Genomic DNA, 18,572 nt, shown 5'->3' with positions numbered 1-18,572 from the left:
ATAACCTCAGGGTCCCCGTGTTGACAAAATGTACACAGTACTTTGAATCACTTCCACAGGAAAAAAAAAGAATACATGTTTTAAAAATTCTGGATTTGGGAATATTTAGCTGGTCACATATGAGCTGCCCATGCTTTTCTTATTTATTGCTGCAGTGGATTTGCAAGGGGAGAGAGATTGCTGTTAGGAAGGCATATAATTCAAGGGAATAGGGATAGGACCTGTAGACTTAGTAGTTCTGCTTGTGAAAAAACATTTCCGTGCTGTGTAAAGCAAACAACCCAAAGGACATGTGCCTCAGATACACTGTTTTTTCTGCCCAATATAATAATTGTTCAGAGATGGGGCTAATGTCGATTATCTTTCTAATCTTTTGATATTTTTTCCCAGTCAACTGTTTAAGTGCATACCTCAACCTTATTCTTTTGTGTTTTTAGGTCAACTTAACCTACAGATTCCATGGCAAAACCTTTATACTCAACCCGTTGAGGCAGTTCTTGATGGAGTTTATTTGCTTATTGTGCCCACAGCCAGTAAGTTAATGTAGAGAAAAAAGTGAATATAGACTGGTGGGATTTCAGGAGTATCTGGAATGGGTTGATAGTGTTTTCAGGAGCTTTATTCCTAGTAGATACTCCTAGCAAATACAGTTAGATAATGGGAATGGGGTGTCTTTCAGTAGTTCACATTTAGTCACCTAATTTTTTGCTGTTATGTAACTATTAACAAAATGTGAAAATTACTGCTTTTGAAACAGCATCTTCAAAAACGTGTAACTTTTTTGTATCGTACCTTTTTACATTGTGTATTTAGGCATAAAATATGATGCTGAAAAAGAAGCCAGACAGCTCTTGGAAGCAAGACAAAGGGAATTGCAAAGGATAGAGGAAGCAAAGCAGAAAATAGCTGACCAAGGTAAGAGTGGGAAAAGCTAATGAAAGTGATGCTATTTCTTTCATTATTTTAATCCAGATAGATGCTGGATTTGTCACTTAAAGTGTTTTAGATACCTGGTTTTCTCTTGGTACTTAAAAAACAATTAGTTACAGATTTTTAGGTGTAGCTGCCATCAACGTTGCAGAACATGCATCCTGAAAATAAAAACGTTCAAGTGTTGATGTGGTTAGATATAAATGAGTCTTTTGAAATTCTGCTGCCTGACATTTTCTTTCTTTTATAAGAAACAATTTAACTTACCAGTAGCAAAGAATTTTTATGGTTACATCTGTTTAATTTGTTCTTTGATACATGTTAACTCTTATCTCGAATTCAACTCTTGGTACTTTCAAGAAATATGTATTTCTTGAAATACATTGAGTATCAGTGGGTACAAGTCACACTTTTGAACAACTTGATTGTTCCTGCAGCAGGTAATAAAGCTGAAATCATCTGGTCTGAGGATAGAAATGTTATAGATTATCTTGAAAAGACTTTTTTTATACAACTAGAGTACAATGTAATAGAAAATTTAAAGAACTATCATGCAAACTTTATTACGTTAATGTTTTCTTTAGTGTAATTTAAAAAATAATGCAAAGAAAATATTAAATTCCTTTGCTTTAACTTAGATAAAGTAAAAGAAGAGAAACAAGACACTTTTGTAGAAAAACTAGTCACTCAGGTCATCAAAAATCTTCAGGTGAAAATTTCCAACATCCATATTCGCTATGAAGATGATGTAAGTACTTTTGTACTTAGCATAAGAGGTTGTGCACTGTAACATGAAATTAGGAACCTGTCTGATTTCTTTTCTTCTAGTTGTTTTCCATGGTGAGAGTAACTTAATAAAGCTTTGGAAATTTCATAGTCTTAGAAAACTGATAAAAAGCTTGTACCAAAGCATAAATATATTGATAAGCGTATGGTTGGGTATAAAGAAGATACAGTTGTTGGATCTTTGCTATATATTTATTGTTGGCTGTTTACTTCCAAATTTAAATTCAGGTCATGAAATAACCCTTTTTTGGTATCTTCCACCTGCTCTTTTAGATCACAAATCGAAATAACCCCTTGTCATTTGGGATTTCACTTCAGAATCTAAGTTTACAGGTAATTTTAAAAAAAGCAATGTTGATGTATACTGATAGGTTAAGTTATGTTTTTGTCTATTACTGTACTGTCTGGTAGCATACTGCCTAATGAAAGTATACCATGAGCAATGCACAATGATAACTCCTTGGTTTATCAAGTGCAGCATAAATATTATAGGGAGTGCCATTAAAGATAAAGTGCTAGCATTAAGACAGACCTTTGCAAGGAAATTATTATTCTTCTGCCTGCTGCACTTTGTGGTTGTCAAGTACCAGACTTTGCTGGACTTGGGCTATTCAGAATCTATGGCTATTTTACTGAAACTGCCACAAGACCCAAGAAAGGAAGTTACTGCTTGATATTGGGGAGGAAAAAAAAGAGGATGACATCTTGTTTCAAAGTGGAGCTCAGCTCTTTGATCTTCAGGCTCCGCTTTATAGTGCAAATAGTAGTCATCATAGACAATTTTTTTATTTTTTTCTGGAAGACAACCTAGTAGCAGCAATAAGCTAATTCTGTTGAATTGCACTGATTCAGTAACTTTTGCTATGTAAGTGATAATCTTAAAGAAAATATGTCTTAATTTCTTGAATAAAATGTTGTCTTATGAATGCTTGTTACTAGCACATCGAAAAGTTTTTGCCAGCCCCTTCCCCTAAGCAGTTTTGCATACTGAACAGAAGCTTTGGTATTGTTACTACTTCACTCTTGAAATGAGTCTTAACCTTGAAGAAGTATAATAGCATATAGTGTTCCTGTTCAACTCAAACTAAAATGAACTTCTAGTCTCTTGTTTATGTCTTTGCAAAGTGCCTGCCTAAAATTAATATTAGTGTAAAGGAAAACAGTTTGCAATACTAATATTAGAATTCTAAAGAAACTTTAGGGTTTTGTGTGCAGTCTGCCAGTCACTGCATATACACATGTGTATTTTTTGGGGACAAGTAACCTTATTAAGTGTCCACTTAAAAGAATGGCTTAATCATCTTAAATCAGAAGGTGTCGTTCCATTATTTTCAGTGGGATTTAATTATGATGGTGTTCCTGTCTTTTTTTTCCTGGTTTGTTTCGGTCATGATAAAGTATTGATGTATTATAGATATTGAAATAAACTTATTTAATTCTCATTTCAGACCTCAGATAAGAATTGGAATCCGTGTTTACATGATGAAACTGCCAAGTTGTTCTACAAGGTGCAGTATAAACTGTATGCTAAAGAGAGAGTTGTTAAGAAAACAAGCTGAATTAGAGTTCCTTCCACAGAAAGTGAGATCAAGAAAACATGTAACTGTATAGGCTTTAAAATAAAAGGATGTCTAGTCTCCAAGGAACGTTCTGAATAATTTTATTCATCCAGACTTTGTGAAATTCAAATTATAAATCTAAAAGTTGTAGGTATTAATGCATATGTTCTGTTGTATTTTCAGCTTGTACGACTGGATAACCTTTTTGCTTACTGGAATGTGAAATCAGAGATGTTCTACCATGGTGGTTGTGATGAATCGTTGGTAAGTGTAACATGTATCTAGTACTGTATCTAGACTGTATCTAGTACTGTAGTTCATACTATGAAGCATAGAGGCTTCCCATTCAGTTCTGCTTCCATTTATGTCAATGTCCCAGAGAACTGTGTTGCACTAATAGCTTTTTTAGGAAAAATAGTGAATGTGAAGGTTTTTATGTGATGGAATTGCAGCGTCCATCTGAGGAAGTCTAAAAAAAAAAAAAAGTCCTTTGTCAAGTACCAATTTATACACAATATATGGTCATCTTACTGTTCAGTGATTTTATTAGCTAAACATAGAAGTCTTACTCTGTTTAAAACATAGATGAATATTTTGAGTTGTACTGTGTATCAGAGGGATTGTCTGAAACCTGTATTAAATTGGTAACATTTTATATTTAAAAATTTTGTAATGAAATAAAAATGCAACTTGTTTTTAACTGTATTGTGTATGTAGGTTAACTTAAAACAGGGAGTTGCCAGCCACAGTGTGATTCCAGAAGGTTATGATTTTGGTAAGTGGTATTTTATTTATAATATGTGCATATATCTTACTTGTAATTTTTAATGCTTCTCAGAGGTTGCTACCTTGGCTGTTATTAAAAAATCTTGGTAAGAAGTGCAGTTTAGTTCTTTTGTAGCATTTTTATAGCAAATACAGTACCATATCTGTAGACTTAAAAAAGCTTTGATTAAAAGATGAGTCTTGAGTCATATATCATTCTAATGGAATGTCATACATAAATCTTCATTGTTCACATCCACTGATAATTCCTTATTGTAAGAAGTTAGCAATAATATGTGCATCAAGTAAGTTTTGTGGATCACATTGGTTTGAGTAACAGGTTAATGTTTTTGAGGTCACCTGCCTTATGTGAAGTGTATCTTTTTTCATTAGAGGTGGAAACAGTAGTCGCACAACTCTGAAACATCTCTCTCTATATATGTTTTTTTTTTTTTAGTGTTGCCATACTGCAATTTGTATTGCTTTGAGTGTTGCTTACTTTAGTCTGAAAGTAGCATTGACTCCACTCAAACATGGTGATTGTTTACTTTTCACTGCATGGAAAATACACGGGTTTTATTTCTCATGTGCCATGTGTGTGATTGTTTAGTAATGGTTTACAAGGCAGAATGGACTTTGATGTGATTTGTTCTCTAGCTAGCAAGTCCTTAGTTCACTATAGCTAGAGTTAAAAAGGGATTTTTCTTGCTGCCTTTTCCTGAAAGAGGAAGCCGTTTGTGTCTTCGACTGCCAGAGGACTATTTCGTAATTTCGTCTGATTTCTTATTTATCTTTTTCAGTTCCTAGCGTTGACTCTTTTTACAAGAAAATAAGTTCAAACATCATTAGTTGTCTAAGTCTTTGCATAGAAGTTCAAAATAGTTGTATGCAGAAATGCATGATTTGGGATTTATACTCTTAGAAAGCAGTGCCATGACGGACGCAGATATTTAAAGAGTTACATCATGATGATATTCCGTCGTAAATGCACATTCTGGCTCTTTTAGAGCACTCATTAGATTGAGACATTGATAAAAAGGCAGTAAGCACAAAGTCTGCTTCTGTCATTTGATCTAAATGCAAACATAATACTTACACATAAGAAGGATGAAAAATGAAATTTGGGAAGCTAAAATCCAGGGGGAAAATTAATGGAAATTCTACCACATAAAATGTGTAGATAAAACTAAAATAAGCTTAACAAGAAATACAGGACTTTAAATTAAACAAAGGTAAATTGGTGTAAACGTGGTTTCATCTGTTTCTGCTCATATAAACCTTCCAGTGAGTTTAGAATATTTGGTATTTAGAATAGATGGTCTATCAGTATTTCTGTTGAAATCAAAGAAATTTTATTTGATAAAAATATGCTTTACACAAATTCAAGTAATAGATAAATTCTCATTGTTGGATCAATTGCTGAAATGGAAAAATTGAACTAAACATGACTTCTGAAGGCTGTATTGAATGGCTATATTGCCAAATTGTGGAACAGATAAAACATGTCTGCTCTGAATATTTTTCATGGGATGTGCTTCACTTTACATAGGCTCCATATTGACTTTTTCCATACTTACTTGGGCTTGGTCTTAGAAATGTGAAATGTTTGGTTTTAGCCACTGTTGTGAATGTAATGTATCAGTGTAAAACATCAGTAACATTAAAAATATAGTCTTTATGGAATTAGAATTATAGTGAAGTAAGTGCTGTGTTTGAAACTATCTTGTACTGTAAGTAGCTTATAGCCAGAAAAATTGGATTTGTTGCAAATATAAATGATTAATGGAAACATCTGCCATGCAATACTGCATACAGGAGATCTTATGAAAACAATCCATGAATGCTGCCAGAATGAAACTGGAAATTGAGTAGAGTTTGTATTATATTTTAAACTGAGTTGATAAAGTCTTAATGTTTTGAAGTGTAGCATTTTAAAATCAATAATCTGGCATAACTTGAGCTGATTATGTATCATTTATGGCAGTCTTAAATAATTTAATTACACTTTTTATATCAACCTCTTGTTTTTTAGTATTCCGCCCAATTTCAGCTAAAGCCAAACTCCTTATGAATCCTCGATCTGATGTTGACTTTTCATCACCAAAAATGGATTTAGATGTGAATTTACAGGATATAACTGTTGAATTCAATAAACCACAGGTATAGACTCTTTTTCTGAAGTTATGTATATTGTGTTAAAAAAGTTAATTTGCAAGAATAATGAGAAAAGCAGCCTGAAATTTTATAATAAACATACATTTCTTAGTCCTGTTTTTCTTTGTAAATTATTTTCTTTTTTTTAAAGAGAAGCATGATTCACATTGTTGTCAGAAAGACAATAACACGGTTCTAATTTTTTGTTTGTTTTTAGTACTTCAGTGTTATGGAGCTTCTTGAGTCTATTGATATGATGACTCGAAATCTGCCATATAGGAAATACAGACCTGATGTTCCATTGCACAACAATGCCAAGACATGGTAGGCCACCTCAGACTCTGAAAATAACTTTTAGTTATTCTTATGAAATAATTACCAAGGGATTGTTTCTTACTTAAGGAGGGTAGAACTAATTTTCTTCTGAAACAAAGAATCTTCTGTGTTGTGTGTTGTTTTTTTTTTTTTTCTTAACACTTCTAGCTTAAGAAAAACTATGGTGAGGACCCCAAACCAAATGTGAGGAGACCGTATTTGAATGTCTTAAAGACCATTATCAGACCAGAAACTGAAGTCTGATAGTATTTTAATATCCTAACTCTTGTTTTGACGAAGAAGACCCCGTTATATGTTAGGTACTATTACAAGAACATAGCTATTTTCTAAAAATAGACAAACTTTTTCAACACAGATGGCAGGGATTTGATTACTTTTCAGAACATTCCTTACAAATGTGTTTTGGTTATTCACACGCACACACATATATATATATATTTGGGGGAGCTTTTTGTAGCAGGTTCCTTTTATTTTTAGGAAATAGCAACCTGTCAACTTTGTGTGGAAAAAAAATAAAATCGTTAGGTTCCTCTACTGATTAGAAGTGTGATCTTAGACAAGGGATTTCACTCTTTCACAACTTAAGTTTGTATTTAGTGGGAGTCTGCATAGCTCTAGGTGTCTTTTCAATATGCCAAAAGAAATGTAAACTGTACTTCAATTGTCTTTGCTTTTAGGTGGAAATATGTTATTTATGGCATCCTTGAAGTAAATGTTCAACCTAAGCTCCAAATGTGGTCATGGGAACATATTCGGCACCATAGGAAACAAGTGAAGAACTATAAAGAGATGTATAAAACAAAGATAACATCAAAAAAGCCTAATGAAGAAATATTAAAATTGTTGGAGGTTAGTCGTTTTCATTAAATGGCTTAAATATTGTTCATCTTGCTATCTTAAACTTAAATGTTCACATGTTTCTAAGTCAGTACTAACTTAAAATTTTCAGTGCCCAGATTTGCAACTTCATCAGTACATTTGTCTGAGTAGTATTAACAAACATATTAGACAATTTTCTAAATTAATGTCTGCAATGAATTAAAACTTAAACTGATGTGCTTTTCTTTGCCAGGTTTATTTTAAGTTTTGAACTTCAGTAAATTAACTTGGGTTTCACTGAAAGGTCTGTTTACTGTAATTTCTTGTAAAGTTGAGCCATGAAATCTAAGAAAACGAAATTGTCAAAACATAATTTCTCACCTCTTTTCTAGGAATTTGAAAAGGCTTTGGATATTTTTAACATCACTCTAGCAAGGCAACAAGCAGAAGTTGAGGTAAAATTTCATAATTTTAGTGAGTCTCAGAATAACTATGACAATAGGTTGTGGAGATTTTAGACAGATGCATTTTAGTCCTAGTAACTGAATTGTTCATTATACAGTCTTTCTATTTTCCTTGTATTTCATGTTTGTTATAAGGCGTAGTTTCAGCTTGTAATAATGCAAAAATTAAATAGCTCTGTGTGCGTTTCTTCAGAGTAACTGATCTGGGATAAACTTCTTTCCACTTTTGGTGAGAAAAGTGCTGGGGATAATATGGTCAAAGGATGATAGATTAAGTCAAGTTGGAAGTGATTATACCCAAAACTTCAGGCTTTTCCTCTGCCCCCTGCAACAGCCTTACTATAATTAGTTTATTTCTTTCCTTCCTCATACCCTATTTGTAGGTTGAGCATCTGCATGTGTAGTAACAAAAGGTCAACATGCTATTTTCAAATGTTATTCGGAATACAGCAAGTGCAGAACACATTTAAGTAGGTAATCACAGTAATGTGACTTGAGTAGTTACACTTCATTTATTAGCCTTGTTTTTCTGAGGTTAGTGTACTGCTTAGTTTTCTGTGTAGTGTCTGAGTATCATTCCAGCTAACTGATGTGAAATCTGCATAGGATTTCTGAAATCTGTGAAGTGGTCTTTCTCCATTAATAATCAGTGTAACTAAAAGTAAGCAGAATATGAAGTTTAGAATCTGAAATAACATGTTGGTAGTTAAACTTTATAAATGTCAATCATTTCTTATGGCAGTGCTTGAAAGAAATTGGGATTTTTTTTTTTTTTGGTGGAGTATATTAAGTATGGCATTAACTCAATTGCTGCAGTGACAGATACGGTACTTCTAAATCAAAACTGTAAACAGGAATCCATAAATGTAATATTTTTCCTTCTAGTTGTCTATATGTACATCCACATTTGGATGCTCGTATGATCATTATTGAGACCTCTACAGAACCAGAAGATACATTCATCTTCCTCCCCTTCAGTTGTTTGGATGAATCGGAGTGCTTGTCATATGAAGGGTTTTTTGTTTTGTTTTATCTAGCATTTAATTTTGGCTTGTTTTTACCTTGTATTGTATAGTTTCTTTTGGTTTTATCTTTTCCTCCTACTTTTTGCAAAATGAGGGACATCCCAAATAATTTCCTGTCTAGTTTTATTATTCTTCTCTCCAGTGTGACGTGCTGCTTAGAAAAAGTTATGTCATACTCATTCCTGACCACCTTCCAGTCCTGTGTTTTCAGATAGGTTTCTGTAGTGGTTAGAGTAGGCTGCAAGAAAATGGATTTTTATTCGTTTGAACTTTAAGCCTTGCATTTGAAAAGTGATAGAAAAGCATCTTGAAAGACCTACTAGCTAACTCTGAATTTATTTCCAAGTACTGCAAATCAGGTCACAGTGATTCTAGTTCTAACTCTACCCATTTGTCAGAACCGACCTGTCTCATTATTACTAGATCATTGCTGAAAAAGGTCTCAAAGAGCTTGTAAGAGGCAAGTTTGCTACTAGCTTGGTATCATGATTGTTAGCCTTAAGTCTGCTACGAATTTAAAGGAGCACCCTTTAGATGTGGGCTGAATAAAACCAGATAAAGGACCCTACTGTTTGTTAAGCTTTTTGTTTTTTGAAAACATACCTTAGAGTTCAATTTCAAGGGCTTGCTTTTCTCTAGAACTTGAAATCAAGTTCCCCAGAACTCAGATTTGTGAACGCAGTACCATCTGATTTTCAGCAAACTTTGTAGCAAGAACTTTATATTCCAAATATTAAGGACACTTTTTAATCTTTATCACTAGTGTCCTAAGTACCAGACACCAGCTTAAGTGAGAAAAGGATCAAGTCTCTGTATGAGAGAGTCTGAGAAACTTTGTGCTTTCGATCTAGAGAAAACTAGGGAAGATTCACCTAAATCAGAATACAAGATTATGCTCTTCGTTCTCTCTTCTATTCAAAACAATTTAACTTGCTGAGTAATCTTTCCACAGACGATGACTGTATTTGTTACTAAATGAATTGTAAGTGGTAAATTGTAAATGAAAGACGGAGGAAAGCTCCATAGAATTTCTTCAGGAAATTTATTTAGTTCCCATACTGGATAAATGTTTTCTTCATCCTTGAAGAAGTACAGTTCCCCTCTCTTCTGTCTGTGGCCTTTCTTACCTTGGACTCTGTTGCTGGCTGCTGCCTCAGATGTGTTGAGAATCATAGCTTTAAGCTTCACTTCTTTTTCTTCATGGCAGTTGTCTTTCAGCACTAACTCCTTGGTGTACTTGGTGTACCTCTAATTTCAGAGACTTTACCCATCCTTTTTTCTAAGGCTCTGTCTCTTCTTTCCTTGGACTGTTCACTCTAACACCTAACTGCTATCCTTTATAAAGAAGACTTTGGAGGATTTTGTTCAAATTTTTGAGGTCTTGTGTTGTTTTGAGGTCAGCTAAATGCTGTCATTCTGCATCATCAATCTGAGATGAATCAGTAGTATCAGTTCAGAAGCCTTTATGTTTTTGTGGTGAGTCCAGCCTTCCGTTAATCTGTAGGTGGATAGATGTGACAAGTCTCTAAGGGGTTCTGATTTATAGCCAGCTCTTTTCCCTAATTCTGTTGCAGAGGGATCTTTGGTTTTTTGAATGCTCAGAAGGTATTGCTGTTTCACTCACTCTGTGTATCACATTCACTGGAACATTTCTATATTCAGGGATTATCTGCAAGTGTCTCTATCTTTTCAGATCATATTAGTCATGAAGAAAAGTAAGTTGTTTGTGCAGTCCACTACTTTTTGAGAACTACTCTTCCTCTTGGATTGCTTGGTTGTTTGCTGTCCCTTACACCAAATTTCAGTGGTCGAGTGTGGATGTAGTATACACTTTCTGTGGGGACCCTGTATTGGAATCATCGTTGGCATCACTCAGGATATCCCCTAGTTGTTGAAATAATGAATGTGGGAAAAAGGAGGGCTTCCTTACTGTTATAGCTATATGTATCAGATCCAGGAATAGTTTTCTATATTCCTTAGAGTAAATATTCTATTACAGGAGTAATGATTTTTTTTCTAATGATTGATTTGAACATCTTATCTTGAAATAAAAAAATACAAGGATCATTTAAAAGCTGGCCTATGCTGGCCATTTAATTGCTTATATATGTATTTTTAATGATTACTTATAAGTGCATTGTTGTAATGTAGAGCACTATATAATGTGGAAATTTGGGGGTTTTGGTGCTGAGAGCTGGAGAGAAAACATTTATTTAAAATCAGCTACCTTTTACTTGCTCATTTTATTCATAAAGATGGTTGATTTTATGCAAGTGAGAATTGGTCTGATGATGTATTGTATACTTAAAAAAATTAGAAGAAAACCTAAAAAAATAGCATCACCTTTTCAATGGTTGTCTAATGGTGTTTTGATGTGTTAGAGCATGTCTTGGGTCTATATTTTTCTTAGGAAAATGAAGAAAGAAGCCTGAAGAAAACGACTTGTTTGTGTATTTTTTAAATTTCAGGCAACTAAGGCTGGATTAAAAATCTACAGACCAGGAGTAAAACAAGATGATGAAAATTCTGGTGGCTGGTTTAGTTGGATATGGAGCTGGTCTGGTGAAAAAAAGGATGAACAAAAACAAGAAGTAAAGGGGTCAAGTATGTTCATTTCTTGCTATTTTTTTAAATGATTGAAGATGACTTATTAGAATAATAGTTCCCTAGCAGTGGAAGTTTGGATTTATTTAATATTTGGGCTATCGGATTAATGACATTTAGCACTTTTTTTTTTTTCTAGTGAAGTTGTTAATTGCATGTTACAGAGGTACCTTAAAATTCCTTCCATAGGTCTTTCTGAACTGTCTTCAATTTGTGCTTTTTCTTGCCCCAGTTTTTACATTGGTCTGCATGGTATACTATGCATGGGGATTTGAAGAAAGTACTAGAAAACAATAGCAGTTAATGGAATGTAAGCAATTCTACTTCCATTCATTTTATAGTTTGGCTATTTCATGCAGTGTATTAGAGCTGATTCACTTAAGCACAGGGCACCTAATAAAGGTTGTGGAACATGGAAATTAAATCAAAAAGGTTGCTTTTTGATTGCTAGAAAATAGAGTGGGTCAGGAAAAAAGTATAAAAGCATTTTAAAGCATGTTTTAGGAGACCCAAGACTTTGCTTTAAACCGCAGGGTTTTTGTTTTTAGTAATTCAGGACAATGTTGATCAACTGTGCATTATAGAACTTCCAAGCACTGGAAAGCGTATAACAATATTTGCATCTTTCAGATACCTATATTGAGTTTAACTGACCTCTTGCAATGTGACAGGTCTTGAAGAGCTGATGACACGGGAAGAGAAGGCTAAACTTTATGCAGCAATTGGATATAGTGAAACAGCTGTGGATCCAACCCTTCCAAAATCAGTAAGTCATAATCAGCTATGGTACCAAACAGTTGGTAGCTTTATGTACTAATAAAAATGCAAAGATGATAGGAAATCACTTTTTAAATTACTCAAAGTTCTGTCTCTATATTTGAGTACTGTTCTGACACTTTTAAATGAAGTTACCGTATGCTGACTTTGTGCAGAAGAGAACATCCTTAGATGTAGTTTCAGGAGAGTGGTTGTAGAGCTTACTTTGGATATTCTGAAAAAGTTCAGAATGACATTTTGCTCACTTAAGCTAGAATAAAATCATATAAGTAATGTATTGTTGTTTAAGTTATGAAGTGCTTTATATCCTCTTAAAATATTCAGAAACTTTTAAAGTGCAGTAAGTGATTCACTAGTATCTTAAACACAAATGGTAATAGATGACATAAAGTAAGTGAGTATATAAGGAAAGATTGAAGGACTATAGGGAAGAGCAACATTTCTGAACCATTAAGAAATAGTCTGGTAAATCATTTTTATGTGAGATGCCATGTATGGTACACTGGACTGCCTTCCAGCTCTATGTTAGAGGCCCTTTATCTCAAAATGTGGCGTAGAGACATCAAAGACTTGTTTGTAATCACAGTCTACTCTTACTCTAACCTTACCTCTTAGTAGTAACTATTTGGGAATTATTTTACACCAGCTATTTATAGCACTAGAAAAGTAATATCAAATTGATATTTGTGGTTTTCATCTCTTCATAAACTGTATTGAATTGTATATTAATGTATTTTTTTAATCCGCTGTTGTTGCTTTTCCTGCATACCTAGTATGAAGCCATGAAGTTCTCTGTGAAGTTATTAAGCATGTCTATATCAATAAGAGAAAACAAGCAAACTCCTGAACTGGTAGAATTTGCATTATCTGGCTTGAGTACAGTATTTACCCAGCGACCAGGGGCACAAGCAATAAGGTGAACTTTCTCTCTGAAATTGTTTTTGGTCCTCATGAAATGTTGATGACAGCTGATAGGCATTTTAAGGCTCTGTCACGATGTTTAACTTCCATTTTTCGTTATCATCTCTTGAGAAGTTTGGAAGTAGAATCATGCTGCAACTGATGGACAAAGTGAATGGATACTGTTTCTGTAATTCTCGCAATCTTCAGAAGTTTTTGTACTAATACAGTTTTTTTCTCCCTTAGTTTATTATTGTTACACACAAGTAGTCTAATTACTAATCAATTTTTTGCTTTGAAAAGTGACTGTTACTCATTTTGAAACTTAATCTGAGCAAGGGACCTCATAACTGCTTGTGTGTAGGCACTTAACATGCCTGAAAAGTTCTTGGGTTTTCAGTTGATCTTTTAGATTTACAAAAGAAAGCTGTAACTGATGATTTTGTCTTGTTTTCATGCTGTCAAAGTAGATGAAAAGGAGCGATGTGAAATATTTTCATTTGAAATGTAATGACTTGAAAACTCTAGAGGAGAGTAATTTTCCTGTTTTAAACCTTGTCCCCTCTACTTTGCAGCATATTAGTATAATCTATGTATGATACTAAGATATTGTTGATTTTGCTGATTTTTAGGCATAATTTTTAAAAAGTTTTGCTTGCAGCTTTTCTGTTTGTTCACCTCTGCATCTAAATGGCCTTAATAATGCTACCATACTGAGAAAAAGGGAAGAAAGTGTTATATTTCAGTGAAACTTTCCTTTGAGTGTTGGGAGGTAAAGATCTTCAGCTGAGAGCTGTTAGTTGTTAGAGCTGTCCTCAGAGTAATGAGGCTATTAATCTTGTGCTCCTCTTGTGGTGTTTCTTCTATTTCTCTGCACTGGAACTGTGCAGTGTTCTCCAATATAAACTGTGCCATCTAATTCCTGAGCTCATACTACAGAACTGCCGTTTGCATGTCTCTTCCCTCCCCTGACACCTGTCCTCATGAAAAGTGTATGAGGTGAATAACTTGGACCCCCTTTCTTGTTTACTCAAGGGTGGCAAGTAGGCACAAAAGGTAATGAAATGGCAACCAGTTAACACATGGATATATGTGTTACATCCTTAGACTAAGCTATTTATAGTTGGGGTAGAGATTTGTTATGGGATTTATTATCTGGTTTGGTTATGGGTTGGGTTTTTTTTCAGGACTTTCCTTACACACTTACCATCTAAGATTACCTAGCCATATGAGCGTTACATCTGAACATACTGTTTACTTTTCTTCACAGATTTGAAACAAAAATTACCTCACTTGAAGTTACAGGCATGTCCCGAGACAAGTGTACACCCTGTCTCCTATCTTCTCGAACGGTGTATTCGGACAAGAGTACCTCACTCTTAAGCATAATGTTTGAGACTAATCCTTTGGATGAGAAAGCAGATCAGAGGCTTAGAATAGAATCACAGCCATTGGAAATAGTTTATGATGCGGTAAGTAAATATTTGAGTAAGTTATAAATCTTGAAAAAACTTACTTGTCAATTTGCCATGTATTATTTTTGCTTTATTTTAACAGATGACAATAAATAGCCTAGTGGATTTCTTCAGGCCTCCGAAAGATGTACATTTAGAGCAATTGACATCAGCAACTCTGATGAAGCTTGAAGAGTTCCGTGAAAAAACATCAACAGGCAAGTACTGCATGCACTTTTGATTGCACACTCAGACACATTTTAGATTGTAGCAGTATGAAAATATTCTATCTTTCCATGTAGAGATGCATGTATCCAAGTCGGATCTTTCTAACACAACACCTAAACATGTTGAATACTTCCATCTTATGACAAAGCACTTGTTTTAGGTCGTCATGGTTTAACCCCAGCCAGTAACTAAGCACCACGCAGCTGCTCACTCACTCTTACCCCATCTCAGTGGGATCAGGAGGGTTGTAAAACTCGTGGGTTTGAGACCAGAATAGTTTAATAATTAAAATAAAATAACAATAAAATATAATAATAGTAATGAAGAGAAATATAACAGAGAGGGAAATACAACAAGAAAAAACAAGTGATTCACAGTGCAGTTGCTCACCACCTGCTGACTGATGCCCAAGCAGTGATCTGCTCCTCCCAGACAACTGCCCCCAGTTTATGTACTGAGCATGACATTCTATGGTGTGGAGTATCCTTAGATAGTACATAGAATAAGAATTAACTTGTTCCTTTAAGGATGTCTGAGGCTTTCTTAGATCAGAGGTCTGTCCAGTGCAGTGTCCTGCCTCTGATTGTGGATGGGAGGGGATGACAACAGGGAATTTCATATATAAATTCTTTTTAAAAGGAAAAAAAAGAAAAATAAATTCATTTTTAAAAACCTCATTTAAACTTGTAACCTATTAATGTTTAAATTGTACATTTGAAAAATCTGAGTATTCATTGATAATAAGTAAAAGAAGTTACAGAAAACTCAAGCATGATGTATATTTAATCAATTGCTTTTATCAGGAATATCAGGAATAAAATCAGGCATCAGTTACATTTCTGTTCATTAGTTCTTTGACTGACCTGTTTAATCATGAACTAATGTCAGATTAACCAAAATTAGGTGGATTAACATGCTTGTCTTTTCTATCAGAAACTTATTCAGTAATGCTGGAGATACTGATACCACAGTTCATTCCTGAGATTAATTTGATAAAAATTCACTTAGATTCAGTATGCTTGTTTTTTCTGTTTGTTGCCACCGAATACTCTGGTTTTGATCATGATTATTTTTTTTGTGGAAATACGAAATCACGCTATGTGTCTATTATAATTTAAGCATAGTATTACTTTAGAGGTATATCCAATGGCTCTTACCTTCACAAGATTTCTATAAGTTGCCCATAATAATAAAAAAAATTGTTCCACTCACAAATGAGAAGCTTGATGGAAAGTAATAAAAATTTGCTGTGCATTGCTTGTAAAATCTTGGCTGAGACTTAGAAAATTACTAGGGGAAGATTTGATCTGCATAATATTCTTTTGCAGGGGACTATATGAATCTCAGAGGTAGAATTAAAAAAATGGACTTATATCAATATAATTAATATATTCAGACTTGCAGTCCTTCTCAAGAAAGAGTTCTTAACACTTCTTTCAAGTGGTAGAAGACAGCTGGAAAATATTGGGGAACTGAACTCCAGAAGTGAAGGAATGTGCTGCACCAAAATAGTTACGATTTTCAGCACCACTTAAGGACATTCCAAAAGCTTAGTTTCCTTTCCTGGAGTTCAGTTTATGGATTCAACTACATTCTCTTCCCAGATGAAGGGAAAAGAAAGTACTTGCTTGGACGTTTTACATCATTGATATACAGTTTAGCATTGAAAACTGAAATATCTTTATCTTTTTATTAATTCTAATGATTTTTTTTTTCTTACAAATTCTGAAATGTTCCATCCAGTTCTTCATTATCTAGCTCTCCTGTGACAGGACAACCTTTGATAATGTTGGAACAGTTTTAATTGCTTTTTTACCAATGTGAGCGTGCTGCAGGGTCATGTTGTCATCTTCATAATTTATCATCTTTAATTCTGTGATCATCAATTTGTTGTACCTGGTAAATATATAATGAGTTGTGGGTGCATCTTAAGGCAGTCTTCAGTGCTAATTTGAAGCAAGACCATTCATTCCTCTTCAAATGAGCAGAAAACCAGAATTTGATCTCAAATGTTCTGACAGTCTGAAATTCCCAACTAATTGCATGATTTTTAAACAGAATTTTTGTAAGACCTTATATTTGCTGGTCTTCAACATCTTAAGATGGAGATGCTGGTCAGCAGAATCATTGTAAACTCCAGTATTTCACAACACTAACAGTTTGACCAGTGCAGTTGGATACCCCCAATAAGAACATCTAGAACAATTAAGCTTCCGAGTCTACAGAGCACAATGGGTTAACTCGGCAATTGCCAAGTTGCAATACACATTACAGTTCTCATTTCATCTCTGCTCAGTATGAAACTTGGATTTCCATGTGTAGTGTTGCTGTCTCTACTTGTCCATTAGCATTGTTTGCTATTGTAATTTCATCTGCTTGGTGCTTCTTTAAAGACTGCCTATAATTATTGGTTCAGAAGAAATCTGAAGACCACCTGTACCTGCATTTAAACTAGGTTATCTAGCATTGACAGCTAAAAGTTAGACTTGAATTTCTTTTTGTAGTTTCTTTTAATTTCATAGCTTTTGTATGGATTACTTTGTTTATATTTACTAATTATATTATTTTTCAGGTTTGTTGTATGTTATTGAAACCCAGAAAGTTCTTGACCTCAAAATTAACCTCATGGCTTCATACATCATTGTTCCACAAAAAGGATTCTACGACCGTACGTCAAATTTATTACTTCTGGATCTTGGTAGTCTTAAGGTGTGTATTTACCTAATGAAGTAACTTACTGAAAATTATTGTTTGACTTTTATGTGACTTACATTTTCTTAATTTATATTTTGCGGTACTAGTTAAGTAAAAGTTCCTCTTGCAGTTTGTGTATTAGGTATTAATTTTAAACTGCTTTCCAGTCAAGGGAGAAATTACTAAATGCTTCTCAGTAGATTCTTTCAACCAAAAAACCTCCCCTAGAATGAAACCAGTGTTGATGCTTTGAACTGTTACGTGAAAAATGTCTAACAATTTTCTTAACTTAGAATATAAAATAATAAACCTTTTACTTACATGATTAAGTGGTCTTCTTGTTTTTAATATTACTATTATTCTTGTTATCAGTTATATTTTTGGTCATTCAGTTTACTTTAAAATGATAAAAGTAAACACTGGCAATTTATAAAGTAACAGATAAAAATAGAGATGTGTTTGAGATACTTCATGCAAGGGAAAAGTCAAAAAGGTAGTTTAATGATGTATTGAAAATGATAATTTAGCATTGTAAAGAGGAGACTGTTTCTACACATTATCAGTAATCTTACTCCTTGGTGAACTTGTGTTCTTTCAAGACAAATGATCTTACATGTATACAAGCAATTTAATATATTTTTTTACTGGTACTCCGGGTAAGAATGATTCTGCCACTTCCAATCTGTTTAACTTGCCTTATCTGCTCTTTTAACAAGAAATTGTTTTGAATCTTAAAAATCTTGCTGAAGTGAGGTGAGTTTTCTATGTCTCTGCCAGAGGATGACTTTCTGAGCATACGGATTTCAGTTAGAATCATAGAATAGCTTGGGTTGGAAGGGATCTTTAAAGGTCATCTAGTCCAATTTCCCTGCAGTGAGCAGGGAAATGTTCAACTAGATCAGGTTGCTCAGAGCCCTGTCCCGTGTGACCTTGAACACTTCCAGGGAGGGGGGCATACTAAACCTTGCTGGACAATGTGTTGCAGTGTTTCACCACCCTCATTGTAAAAAATTCTTTCCTTATATCTAGTCTAATCTACTCTCTATAAGTTTAAAACCATTACCCGTTGTGCTATTG

General features: G+C 34.0%; 1 protein-coding gene across 8 annotated transcripts in view; it reads left to right on the top strand.

Moving 5' to 3' along the window:
* Window positions 1–18,572, top strand: part of VPS13A (vacuolar protein sorting 13 homolog A) — a 111,546-nt gene that overhangs the window by 9,140 nt on the left and 83,834 nt on the right. For all 8 annotated transcript variants that reach the window (XM_074932442.1, XM_074932441.1, XM_074932440.1 and 5 more), the window contains exons 4-20: window positions 438–533; window positions 814–915; window positions 1,569–1,678; window positions 1,990–2,049; window positions 3,165–3,224; window positions 3,459–3,539; window positions 3,993–4,050; window positions 6,073–6,200; window positions 6,412–6,518; window positions 7,208–7,379; window positions 7,742–7,804; window positions 11,307–11,442; window positions 12,114–12,208; window positions 12,993–13,135; window positions 14,390–14,591; window positions 14,677–14,791; window positions 17,374–17,510. In XM_074932442.1, coding sequence (XP_074788543.1) covers window positions 438–533; window positions 814–915; window positions 1,569–1,678; window positions 1,990–2,049; window positions 3,165–3,224; window positions 3,459–3,539; window positions 3,993–4,050; window positions 6,073–6,200; window positions 6,412–6,518; window positions 7,208–7,379; window positions 7,742–7,804; window positions 11,307–11,442; window positions 12,114–12,208; window positions 12,993–13,135; window positions 14,390–14,591; window positions 14,677–14,791; window positions 17,374–17,510 — 1,865 coding nt within the window. The remainder of the gene's footprint in view (window positions 1–437; window positions 534–813; window positions 916–1,568; window positions 1,679–1,989; window positions 2,050–3,164; window positions 3,225–3,458; window positions 3,540–3,992; window positions 4,051–6,072; window positions 6,201–6,411; window positions 6,519–7,207; window positions 7,380–7,741; window positions 7,805–11,306; window positions 11,443–12,113; window positions 12,209–12,992; window positions 13,136–14,389; window positions 14,592–14,676; window positions 14,792–17,373; window positions 17,511–18,572) is intronic.

The sequence above is a fragment of the Athene noctua genome, chromosome Z, assembly GCF_965140245.1.
Source record: "Athene noctua chromosome Z, bAthNoc1.hap1.1, whole genome shotgun sequence".
In the NCBI taxonomy this organism is placed as follows: domain Eukaryota; kingdom Metazoa; phylum Chordata; class Aves; order Strigiformes; family Strigidae; genus Athene; species Athene noctua.
This window is presented reverse-complemented; position numbering and strand designations above follow the sequence as displayed.